Here is a 12,946-nt window from a genome sequence, read left to right on the forward strand (position 1 = left end):
TAACACAGCAAGATTCTGAACTTTCCGCTCATTGATGGGAGGAGATGAGATGAGACTTCGGGGCCCTTGGGAGAGATGAGTGTATTTTTCACGCGGGAGGAAAGTAAATAATTTGTGACCAGAGGCAGACGGTGATAGTTCTTGACATTATTCCCCTGGAGAGGCAAAGCTTATTGTCCCTCCCCTGAAGTGGGGGATGGACTTAGTGACTTGCTCCTAATAAAATGTGGCGGAAGTGACAGGATATTTCTTCCAAGACTCGGTCGTAAAGGGCACTGGAGCTTCCCCATCATCACTCGGATCGCTCACTCGAGAGAGAGTTGGCTCTGAACACTCACGCAGCCTGTGCAGGGGCCCTGTGGCGAGGGACAGAGGCTTCCTGCCAAACGCCATATGAGTGAATCATGTTGGGAGTAGATCTTCCAGGCTCATTTTAGCTTTCAGTTGACAGCAACCCCGGCTGACATCTTCACTATGACTCCTGAGGGACTCTGAGCAAGAATCATTCAGCTAAGCTGCTTCCGGATTCCTGACCCCAGAAACTATGTGAGATAATAAATATTCATTCTTTTAAGCCACTAAGTGTTGGGTTATTTGTTATCCAGAAATAAATCATATACTAGGTCTTTATAAAAAATGTTAGATTATACATACGCTGGGAGAGTGGCACCCTCTATTTCTTTGTCACCTGCCTAGCCTCTGCAGACATTGGCGTTTATGACGACTATGAAATCATACTCATTTTCTCCAATTAGAATGTATATATAAGACAGAGGTCATGACATCCCTTTCTTTTGTGTCCCTTCGCCCAGGATGACTAACTCAATAAGCTCTCCAATAAAACCTCGCTAGCTACCACAGGGGAGGAATATAAGGGAAACAATATGTAGCAATTTGTGGAATGTCTGTTGTACCTAATTTTCAAGCCTGTGTATTAGGTTTGCTGCTCAGAATATTTCCTTGGAACTTGGTTGGAAACTCCACAACTGCTGGTCAGGTATGATAAGAATAAGAATCTTAAGGGACTCAAATAGAAATCAACCAGACATAGTAGGTTGAACCATATGAAATTGCCAGCATTTAACTGCTGAAACAGCAGTATCATCTGGTTCAATAATAATACGGATATTTTTAACATACTCAATCCACTCACAATTTATCCCTTTCTGCGCAAGATGTCCGAATCCCAATAGTTATTGCCGGCACTGCCCGAGCTGGCTGCTGCCATGCCTTTGTGAGGCTGAGTTTATACGCAAATGGGCAAGTTGTCTTTTGATCTTAGGGCCCAACCCTAATGTTCTCCTTTCTTGTCCTTTTTTTATTCCTGTTGTTATAGTGTGAAAAAAAATGGGAGGCTCGGGTCTCAGAGAGCTGTAGCTGTAGCTGTCGGTGGCAGGGGGCGAGGAAGGGTGAAGGTGGTAAAATTAAAGCTGGTGGTCACGGTGGTGCTAGTGGGGGTGGAGGTGGAGGTGATGGAGGAGGTGCTGGTGCTGGCGGCATCCAGGCAGAGTGCTTTATGTGTTCTGTCCTCTGAGCTGGACTGGGCGTGGGGCTGCTGCCCAGGGCACATGATAAAACCATACCCTCTAGAGTGTTCTCAGTGTTTAACCCGCCTCTTACCCAAGGGCTATTTTGCTCTTGAACTCTTCACTGTGAATAATTATGTCATAAGTGATATCTCTCTCCTGATCATTCCTCCCTACCTACCAACAAATGTTGAGATGGGGAAACAAAGTTTGAAGAGGCTCAGCTCTTGAGAGGTCTTTGCTTGCGTACAAGTGTCCTGTAGGAGAGGCTGGGCAGGTTTGGGGACCGAACACGCCAGAAGGCTCCTCCATAGAAAGAACTTGAAAACAAATTAGTTCTTTCTCCCTTCCTCTCCCTCTTCAAGTTGTCTTGCCTCAACAACTGCCAGACATGATAAATAGGAGACAGATAATTTATTCCACATCACCCAAACTGTACGCAACGTAGGAACAAGGAAGAGAAGTCAAAATCCTCCCTTTCCAATCATGTGCAACGAGGAGGGCCAAACAACTTCACAGTTGTGGGGAAGAATGGGGAGGGCGATTCAGGTGAATGGACAGAACTTGGTGCCAGGCGTTCAGAAAAGGTTACAGAGATCCCTTCTCTTGCTCAGGATCCAGGACTCCTTTCTGGATGACAGAGATGTTTGAGACTATTGGGTCATTCAGAGAAATTGCCCTGGTACTGCTGCTGCAGGACACAGTGCCAGGGGAATGGCTCAAAATCAGACTCCAGAAATTTTTATTGTTGAAGTAGCAGAGGAACGCTGGGAAAGAGAAGGGCACGGGGGAGACAGGAGTCAGAGGGTGGAAGGGAAGTGCAAGCAGGGTGAGGCCAAAAAGAAGTCCATGGAAACCTATCGCTCTGGACTCCTGCCCTTTCTCCACACTTTTTTGGCCCTGACCCACCCACGTCCCCTCCGTCCCAGGCCCCTCCAGACCACTCACCACAGGTGACATAGAGGACAAACACCACCCAACCAATGAAATAGCTCCATCCAATGGGGATTGATAAGTTCCTCTTCAGCTCAAAGATCCAGACGTTAATAGGAAACAACAAGAGGGTGGAGAAAATGAAGGCAACTAGGAGACAGGAAGCAGAGATGTCATTCCCACCTAAGTGTCCCATAGCGCCTTTCCCTCATCTGCTGAGCGACAGCCACAAACCACAGCTCCCACCAGTGCACCCACAGCACACAGCCCCAGGGGTTCATGGGAATCAGTCCCTCCCTTCTGCCTCTCCAGTGACCAGAAAATGATGGAGATCAATTTCAGTCAACAAATACCAGTTCTACCACCACCCACAAAACCCATACCTCACTCCCAAAGAAAGGAAGAGGCAGAAGTGCCTAAGATTATGTGGGTTAGGGGACACTAAGGACCTTTCCCAGAGGTAGGGGGCACCTTCACAGAAGCTCATGATGGTCCCAATCCAGCCAAAGAAGGGCGATCTCTGCAGACCAGGCACGTACAGCAGGTGCAACCAAATGGTGAAGATGCAGCCCAGCACCAGGGCCAGACTGAAGGTTATCTTGGCCAACCCAAAGGCTGGGTGATTAGTCCACAGCTTAAGACTGTCTGGGGAAAAGGAGAAAATGGGATCAACTAAGGATTGACAATACACACAAGAGAATCAAATGAGCAAATATGAGAAAATTTTCAGGTCCATTAATAACCAAAGAAATGCACATTTAAGATAGCAATAAAATATCCCTTTCACTTATTAAACAGGCAGTGGTTTGTCTCTTGGGATCCAGATCCGACCTACTTTGCAGTAAAATGGCTAAACGAACCAAGAAAGTCCGAATCATCAGTAAATACGGCACCCGTTATGGCGCCTCCTTCAGGAAAATGGTGAAGAAAATTGAGATCAGCTAGCACGCCAAGTACACTTGCTCCTTCCGTGCAAATCCAAGATGGAGAGGCGAGCGGAGGGGACTGGCACTGTGGCTCCTGCATGAGAACGGTCGCTGGTCGCGCCTGGACCTACACCATCGCCTCTGCTGTCGCAGTCAAGTCTGCCATCAGACTAGAGGAACGGAAAACCCGGTAGAAGCTCCACAGTTAGAAGCATTGCTCGCCAATGATAGATGAGCTAATTTATGTAAGAAAATTACATTGGTTTGTTAATTTTATTAAGTAGATATTCTTGTTTACATTATATTAATTTTGCTTTCTGGAAAAAAAATAAACAGGGAGTGGTTTTTGATGGAGATTGTTTGATAATCCTAACCCATATAAAAAACAAACTTATCAATCAAAAAAAACAGGGAGGGAAGTTGAACTGCAATTCTCAAAAGCACAAATCTGAATGTCCAATAAACACATGAAGCTCAACATAAAGAATTGCAAATTAAAAGTGACATTTTAAATCTATTATATTAGCAAAGATCGGAACAAAAGTGATGATGTCTGACATAGGGGAGGGTTGCGAAGAGAAAGAGGTGCTCTCACACACGGCTAGCGGGCGGTACTTCCTGGGGAGTGACACAGCACAAGAAAACCAAGACCCTGAAAAGTCCTAAATGCATCTTTTTGGAATTTACATTTAAGGAAATAATCCAAGCTATGCACCAGAATAGGTATTTGTCCAACAAGAGATTTGTTAAGTAAATTAGAGTGCACCCACACATTGGGTTATTATGTGTTCATTAAAAGTGGCGATGTGACAGAAGACTGTCCCGAACAGTGTCTCTAGGAATACAGGGGAAGCTGGGGAGGCAGCCTGGAAGCTGGAGGTCAGGGGTTCGCGTCACTCTGGAATCTTCTGTATTTTTTGAGGTTTGACTCTGTTTATATACTACCTAATCAGATAAATTTTAAACATAGGTGACGCTATAGAATAATTGTTTAATGATATAAGCAAATGAAAAGTGGAGTTTGCAACATAGGGCATGTAGAATGGTTCTAATTTCTTAAAAAGTATATGTTTATTGAAATAAAAATAAATAACAACTGAATTGTACCCCTGAAACCTATATAATTTTATTAACCAACGTCACCCCAATATATTCAATAATAAGTAAAAAAATAAAATAAAAAATATGTATCTCTTTATTTGTATTTATTTTATGTATACATACACACAAAAGACTGGAATTATATCCATTATAATGCCAATTGTGATTATATCTGTGTGGGGAAATTTTAGGTGATTTTTATTTTCTTTTTTAAACTTTCTGCATTTCCCACAATAACTATGCAATGTTTTTTAACTTTATTTTGTTAAAGATTTTATTTATTTATTTTGAGAAAGAAGGGGAGGGAAGGAGAAAGAGAGGGAGAGAAGTATCGATGTGAGTAAGAAACATCGATAGGTTGCCCCTTGTATGTGCCCGACCAGGGACTGAACCTGCAATTCAGGCATGTCCTCTGACTGGGAATATAACTGGTGACATTTTGCTCCACAGGACAAAGCCCAACAGAGGCACACCGGTCAGGGCTGTGCTACTATTTTTTAATTTAAAAAAATTATGTATTTAGCCCTGGCTGGTGGCTCAGTGGATTGAGTGCCCGCCTCTCATTTGAGGGAACCAAAGGGTCGCTGGTTTGATTCCCACTCCGGGCACATGCCTGGGTTGCGGGCCAGGTCCTCAGCAGGGATGCATGAGAGGCAACCACACATTGATGTTTCTCTTCCACCCTTTTTCCTTCCCTTCCCCTCTGTCTAAAAATAAATAAATAAAATCTTTTAAACATTACGTATTTAAATTTAATATATATTTAAAGTTAACAGTCATTGCTGGTAAAGGTACAAGGAAACAAACCTTCTCATACATTATTAGTGGAAATATAAATTGCTATCATACTTTTTTAAAGCAACATGGAAAATGTTATTAAAGACCTTAAACTATTTATACTGTTTTTATAGTTGGCAGTTAGACCTGGGAGAGCAAGGATGATGGGCCAGGTCAGAGGGTCACCAGGGCAGAAAGCCCTGGGTGCCTAGCAACAAGCAAAACTGGGAAAACAAAGGCGCCATCCCCAGGGTGACCTTTTCTCCCCTCGCATTCACTGGCCATGTGCTTTGGACCCTCCCCTGATTTTTCCTCCCCTGGCATGGTGCCAGTCATGTGGGTTAGACCCCCTTAGAGGGGGAAGAATAAGGAGGCTGGAGAATAGCCCTGAAGCCCCAGGACAGTGAGGTTCTGACCCGCATCAAATACATCTATATCTCAGTTGTGTTTCAGCTCCAGGCCCAGAAAAGCAGAAAAACCAGACAAGCAAAGCCATGGCGGACATCAGGGCCAGCTGCACTGACTAATGACCTCCTGCTCTGGCACCAACCAATCAGTGGAAACCACAACACTGAAAGGACCTGGAAACGCACCTGGAAAGCTGATGTGTATTCTACTGGGATTCTCCCTGAGGCTTCCAGATAAATCCCATCAAGCATAGCACCCAGCAGGGCTCACTCTATGGAGCCCACCCGTGCCTTTCCCACCCGCTTTCCCCGGGGTTGTTTTTTTTCACCTAAGCACCAAGGGCCCTTCTTTTGCCTCTGTAACTTGTTTCCTGAGCCCATTTCTTCTACAGCTCACCTCTTCTACCTCTGTGACTTTCTAAGTCAACTTTCTCTTACAGTTTGAGTCTTGGCTCTGAATTCTTTCTTAGCCAGAACGCAAGTACCAAGACTCCTAAACCAAGATCCCGTCTCACCCCACTGGCCTACCCCCTGGTGCTGTTTCACCACCAACAATTTGATCCAGTAAACCCACTTTGGGGAATCTATGCCAAAGAATTAATATTAAATACAGAGAAAACCTTATGATTGATAAATTCTGTTGCTCCCATTTTCCTCAAATAAGAAGTTAGAAATAAATTAGTGAGGAATAGAAAAATAAAATAGTCAAGTAAGAGGTGATACATTTATGAAATTGAACACTACAGTCACTTAACAAAAAGTTTATTATACCTCATAAAGATAAATTTTAAAATAATATAGATTAAATAAAATAATTTAAAATATGTAATTATTTATGAAGAATGAATTCAACTATGTAAGTCATTAAAAATTTGTTCAATTTTTTTTTAAGCTTGGGAAAAACTGAGTGCTCAACACATTGCTGCTAGTGGCTGTTTTTGAATAGCTCTATGGAGCAAGTTAGGTGCTTACGTGAGTTTTGGAGCCAGACACACCTGAGTTATAATTGTAAACATGCCATTGTTAGGTTGATCCAGATGAATTTGCTCTTTTTTATAGGTGAAAAGCAGTCAAATATTGGCCATTTCATGTGGTTCAACCTAACATCTTTACAACCATGAGCAAGGTACTTAATCTGAGTCTTAATTTTCTCATCTGTAAAATAAGGTTAATTGCCCCATCGCTGTTGATTGATGATTAAAATGAGCAAACAGAGTAAGTGTGCAATAAACGATAGTTTTTGTTTCCCCAAATGTTGTAATAAGAGTGCGTGTATTGCCCTGGATGGCGCGGCTCAGTGGATTGAGCACTGGCCTGTGAACTGAAGGGTCGCTGTTTCAGTCCCCCGTCAGGGCACACGCCCGGTTGCAGGCCAGGTCCCCAGTTGGGGGCATGGGAGATGCACCTGATTGATGTTTCTCTCACGCACATCGATGTTTCTCTCCCTTTTTCCCTCCCTTCCCCTCTCTCTGAAAATAACTAAATAAAATCTTTTTTTTTTAAAGAGTGTATTACTTTCATAATGGAAGAAAATAGCTATGTAACTTAAAAAAAATGTTAGTAAGAATGAAGAAATGGAAATGGGCAGGGGATGGGGTCAAAGGCTCTGGTTTCCACAAAACCTGAGAACAGAGGCCCAACCCTGGCAAGTGAGAGGGCAGCAGGATGTGGGGTTCACAAGAAAGGGAATGGAGCAGCTGCAAGAAGCCAGGAAGGGGAGGGCTGGAAAACCAGCTGTGGGAACCCAGAGCTGGCCCAGAAAAGCGACGCTGTAGAAGCCTAAAGGAAGAACAGCGGCCGTGACCAGGGCCTGGGGGAGAGCCCTCGGGACTCCTCCCAAAGCTCTGCGTACACGAGCCTAGAGGAAGGAAATGCCACCTCAATGGGTCTTCCCTCCCAGGAGAAGGGCGAATTCTGTGATTAGTGAGCGATTCACATGCACCGAGAGTCCAGGCCTCTCACAACATTTTTATAAGAACAGACTTGGCTGCAAGCCTTATCAAAGCAGTAACCCTTGCCATTGGGTCAGGCAAACCAGTCTGGCCAGGCAGGGAGAGCAAAAATGATCCTTGGTGCCAGTCTCGGTGCCCGTCATCTTACTGGCCCACACAGTGAGGGTGACCAGAAGGAGGGTAAATGGAGAGGCCAAGGCAGGCTGGAGGCCGCAGGGAGGGGGCTCACCTTCGCTGTCGTCTGAGCCGGGACAGCCCTCAGACCTGCAGATGTGCAGGAGCCCCATGGACATGACAACAGCTGATGTGTAAATTCCGTTACTGGCGTTTGCGGGCCAGCGCTGGTAGAAGCGGATCGAAGGCAGGCACAGCCATTTCGTAGAGAAGGCCATGATCAGCAGCAGGATGAAGGCGATCAGGCTGAGCCCGGAGGCTAGCGCCTGCCTCGTGCACTCAGAAGTGTGTTTAATTATCCATTGGAGGGGCAAAGGAGAGACCCAGTTGTGCGTCACAGGGGACTGCCTGTTTTTGGTGGGGGCAGAGACGAAGTTCCGCAACCCCTCTTCTTGTCCCAGGCTCATCACTACCCCATCTACCTTTCCAGCCCTCCCCTTCCTTGCCAGGCTTCTAATGCTCATCCCTCTCTCCTCCTGACCCGGGGAACTCACCCCAATGTCCCCTGTCCCCGTGTCGAGCATCCTCTTTGTCCTCCTTCTATCCTCCACCCCATCTCTCTCTTTCCTTTCTTGGCTCACCTGTCCCTCATCTTCTAAACATTTTCATCAGGTAGAGCAGTTGCCACCACAGGGCCTGAGATCTGGAAAAGAACGACCCATTCAGCGGGACAGGGCCCCTAACTGCCGTGGAATATTCTGGGGAGGGGGGCAGTCAAGTGAGGGAGGGGGCCCACAGCTTTGGCTCCAACTCTTTCTCAACCCCCTGCTTCTCAGGCCCCAGCTCAGAACTGTGGCTATGACGCCTCCCTTCACCTAAGAGCAACGGGCTCTGAGAGTCTCCTTTTCTCTTTCCATTTCGTCTGCCCTAACACCAGCCCCAAATACTCACCAATGGAGCAGGAGGAGGGAGAAGAAGTTTATCCCCAGGAAAGCACTTGCACGTGTTTCCAGAGGTGTAACCGACCTTCTTGCTACTTCCCCCAACGCCTTCACCCCTCTCTCCCACCGCCACTCACTTCCAGGCAACAGTTGCCATTCCCTTCCCTCTTCTTTCTTTTTACTTTGTTTACTCAGCCTCAGAAGGGGGAGGACATAAGATAAGGACAGGTTACATGGGTGTTATGCAGCCCGAAATTTTTTCTAATCTCCCTTTTAAGTTACAGGAAAAGAAATCTGAGTCGCCTGTGACTTTTCAAATCAACAGATGAACAAAGCCCAATCATAGTGGCTTCCAGATCGCAGTTAGACTCTGGAATTCTCATGAGGTTAGCAAGCCTTTCAACTGTGGGGTATAGATTTGAATCCCACCAGAGCTGGCTTACTTTGTGGAGACAATGATACATGTGGTTAAGCACGCAGACTTCAGGGTTCAAAAGGCAGAAGCATGAACAGTGGACCCTCCTCATAATAGCCTTGTGAATCTGGATGAGTCATATAGCTTCTTTGTGCCTCAGTTTACACATCTGTAATAAAGGGACATTAATACTTGTCTCAGACTTGGTTTGAGTGTTGAATGAGATAATGAATAAAAAGCACTCTTTGCTTCACAGTAAATTCCCAGAAAGTGGTGGTTGTTATTGTTAAATTATCATTTTAATTGTTTTTGCACTCTTTCACTAGCAAATGGAGATGGAACAAAAACACAGATGTTTTGGGCAGACATCCTTGAATATTAGTAGCTGCAAAGGATAAGACAGAACCTAAATTAATTTAAGCAAAAAGGGAGTTAATCACGGATCCTGAGATCATGTGCAGAGCTGGACCTCAGGAACGGCTGGAATCAGGAATTCATACCCTGGCCGCCCAAGATCACGGTGCAGTCGTGGTCGGCATGGTCAGGGGAGGCCCCACTTCCAAGGTGCAGGCTTTTTGCTATGTGTCTTCACGCGTGGAAAGGGAGCTCTGTGGGATCTGTCTTATAAGGGTGCTAATCCCACCCATGAGGGTTCCACCTTCGTGACCTAATCACCTCCCACAGGCTCACATCCTGATACTATCAACTTGATGGGTAGTTTGCCAACATATGAATTTGGGGGCCACAAAGATTCTGGCCCTAGCACTCTGATCCTGGTCTTGCTTCTCCTTGAACATCTTGCTCTTCCTCTGCAGAGCAACCTTCTCCGCTCCTCTGGTCCACATAGTAAGAAACATGGCCCTTATACCCAAGCTATCTACCACTGGCCGTCAGAGAAGGGACCTCTCAGTCTCAAGCCCAGACACTCTTTGGCCCTGCCAGGGACAGGTGTCGTCCCTAAAACAATCAGCCATGATCAGGGGCTCCCGAATCTGGAAGCTGACCCACAAACTAATGACAGGTAGGGAGCTAGTGAACAACTCCCTAGCCATGTCAGCCATAGGCTGGGGTAACTCTGAGGCGTGTTCTACACGAGGAGGGAGCAGTGATGAAAGAGGGGAGCGCTGAGCCCCCTGGGAATGGCATTCACGCAGAGCTAGTGATCATCAGGATTGTGTTTCCTTCCTTGCAGCTGTTTTAGTTTTTTCCTGGAGTTTCTAAGAATTTCTAATCATAACAAATAGTCCTAACAGCAACACAAAACAATGGGGCAGGATCTTGGAAATACAACATTTTCTGAAAAACGGAATTCCAAGAAAAATACACCATAAACATGATACCATTTTTATAGAGCTCATAAACAAATACAACTAAACAAATCACTGTATGCATACACACTATTATGATTGCATGGCTGTTTTTCGTTTGTCTTCTTTTTTTTTTTTTTAAGCAGGGAATGATAAACACAAAAAATAATACTGTCTGTTTCTCTGGGGAAGCTGGGGAATGGGACAGGGAAGATTACACAGGCACATACACATTAGTGGCAATAGGTTACTGGTTCCTGATTTGGGTGAAAGGTACGTGCGTAGTCATTATATTAGAATCATTTATAACTAACATATTTCGTATAAACCTGTGAATGTATAAAAAACTGTTTTTCAAAAAGTAATTAAAAGAATTCCAGAAAGGAAATGTAATCTTAGTGGTTACTAGGTCTGCACTGAAAGATGTTTATAAGTCACAATATGTAAGCTAAACACTGTTAATTGAGTTTCAACTTTTCGAATCAACAGATGGACAAAGCACGGAAGACTTAACTATAGCTGCAAAAGTAAACAGAGCTGTTATCAGCCTTGATGTTGCCCAAGTAAAAGCCTAGAAGAGGTAAGCTGGAAGGTGGAAAGAGGAGAGCTGCAGGGAAGGGAGTGGGACCTGCCAAGAGGGTCTCTACAGAAGGTTGTACAAGAGGCGCTCTGCACACGAGCACACAGCGGAGGGGCGAGTGAGGACTGAACTCCCGTCTGCATTCCGCCTGACCAACCAGGCCCTTCTAAGGGAGCTCCCCTGGCCAGGAGGATGAGGCCCTTTGTTCTATATTTTATAAAGGTGCTGCTCCCACCAAGCCATGAACCACTGCATCTATTCAGGACTGTCTTTTAACCACCAGGTGAAAGGCAGAAAGGTGCCGTATGGACTAGCGGCAGTACCAGCCAACTATCTTGTGGGGCTGTGTATCAGTGAGAATTCCTCGCTTGCAAGCACAAACCCAAACTCAGTTAGGCAAAAAGGAATGTACTGGGGCGACACTGAGTAAACACAGACTCAGAGAGGACGCTGAACATCTAGGCCTAGAGCTAAACGGGAAACAGAGGAACATGGGAAAGTGGATGCTCTGACTGGCAACCCCCCGGAACCACATGGACTTGGGGAAGAATAGTTCCCCAGAAGAAAGGAAGCCAAGCATTCAAAAATTAATGATAACCTGCTCACACAGGTACGAAGCGCAGCCAGAAGACGGTGCAAGGCTATGAGGTTTCCCAGAAGGAAACTGCCCACCGTTCCATCAGCGAGGGCAGACGCCTGCACGTCCCTTCCGGGATGCGGCCTCTCCATGACTGCGGGCAAGGCTGACCGGGAGAACACGGACCTGGGCTTCCACAGCCTTAGTGGCCACTCCTTGATTGTCCGTGTGGACTTGATCTGCTGCCTGCATGACACTCAGAAACAGTCCCACTCCAGGCCAACTCACCCCAGTACATATGTCAGTGTGAATCTGCTCTGCGGCAAGCTCCCAGGCCCCCAGCATTGCTAGGATATTTCAGTGGCCAGAGCCCACAGGCTCCGAGGTCCCCTGTCTTTTGCATCTGGGAAAGAATGCATTGTTCTTTTATGTGAGCCGGTTGGTGGTGGTGTGTTCCCCAAACTCTAATGTGTACGCTGATGACTTGGCCATCTCCTTAAAGGGCAGGCATCTCATCTGCACTGGCTCCCGGGCTGGGCGAGCAGCCGAGGATCATGCGCTGAGTCAGGAGGCTGGAGAACACCTGGGGAGCTGGGCCGTCTCCCCGGAACGTCCCAGCCTATAGGGGTTGGGCACACAGAGAAGCGAAGTAGGGACCTGCTTGTCGGTGTGCGTCCTGTTCACTTGGCTCTGCCTCTGCCTCTGTGGGAAATTTCTTTGCCTTTTATATACCAACTGAACAAAAGTGCGAAGAAAACCAAACTGCTGCCAAAAAACAAAGCAAAAAAGTGCTGCAAAATGAAGAATTTCTGCCACAGACCGGGAAAAAATGTTTTTGAATCATATATCTGATAAAAGAATTATCCAGAATGTATAAAGAACTCTCAAAACACAATAATAAGAAAATAAACCGCCCAGTTTTTAGAAGGCCAAAAGATTTGGACACTTCACCAAAGAAGATATGCAAGTGGCCAATAAGCCCATGAAAAGATACTCAGCACATTGTCAACAGGAAAACACAAATTAAAACCGCAATGAAATACAATTATACACCTATTAGAATAGCAAGAAAAGCAAATAAATTAATTTTCTGGGTTTTTACGTTGTTCATTGTGTTTCTTAGCTTTTGAAAATAAGTGATTTTTGTTTTCAGGTTTTAAGACTTTTCATTTGCATGTTTAAAAAAAAGTGCATTCCAATAATTAAAATCATTTTCACACACACACAAAGGGGAGGGGCACTCCGGTTAAACTACATCTGTCCCGCCCACGTTCTTCCCTCACCAACATGCAAGTCCTTCTCCTTCCCCGCCAGCCAGAGAGGCAGGTGGGAGACCGGTGCGGCCTTCATAGCCAGTAGTTCTCTGACGTGAAACGGGGCACCCAGTCGT

General features: G+C 45.7%; 1 protein-coding gene across 1 annotated transcript; it reads right to left on the reverse strand.

The window, feature by feature from the left end:
• Window positions 1-2,114: 2,114 nt before the first annotated feature.
• Window positions 2,115-8,740, reverse strand: ODF4 (outer dense fiber of sperm tails 4). The gene is made up of 5 exons (XM_054575582.1): window positions 8,688-8,740; window positions 8,378-8,439; window positions 7,852-8,144; window positions 2,475-2,609; window positions 2,115-2,293 (listed from the first exon to the last, which is right to left on the reverse strand). The coding sequence occupies exons 2-5, from the start codon at window positions 8,386-8,388 to the stop codon at window positions 2,115-2,117; spliced, it is 618 nt and encodes a 205-aa protein (XP_054431557.1). The 5' UTR covers window positions 8,389-8,439; window positions 8,688-8,740.
• Between the last annotated feature and the right edge of the window lie 4,206 nt (window positions 8,741-12,946).

This window comes from Pteronotus mesoamericanus, unplaced genomic scaffold (genome assembly GCF_021234165.1).
Source record: "Pteronotus mesoamericanus isolate MK-2021 breed Mesoamerican mustached bat unplaced genomic scaffold, CSHL_Meso_final contig_317, whole genome shotgun sequence".
Lineage (NCBI taxonomy): Eukaryota > Metazoa > Chordata > Mammalia > Chiroptera > Mormoopidae > Pteronotus > Pteronotus mesoamericanus.

Bases quoted from the DNA above. Each gene is read 5' to 3' on its own strand.
- ODF4 (XM_054575582.1), bottom strand. The intron at 2,610-7,851 runs GTGAGCCCCCTC...CCTGTCTCCTAG, and splicing joins CGGCTCAGACGACAGCGAAG to TTGCCTTCATTTTCTCCACC. The intron at 2,294-2,474 runs GTGAGTGGTCTG...TCTCTTTCCCAG, and splicing joins TGTCCTCTATGTCACCTGTG to CGTTCCTCTGCTACTTCAAC.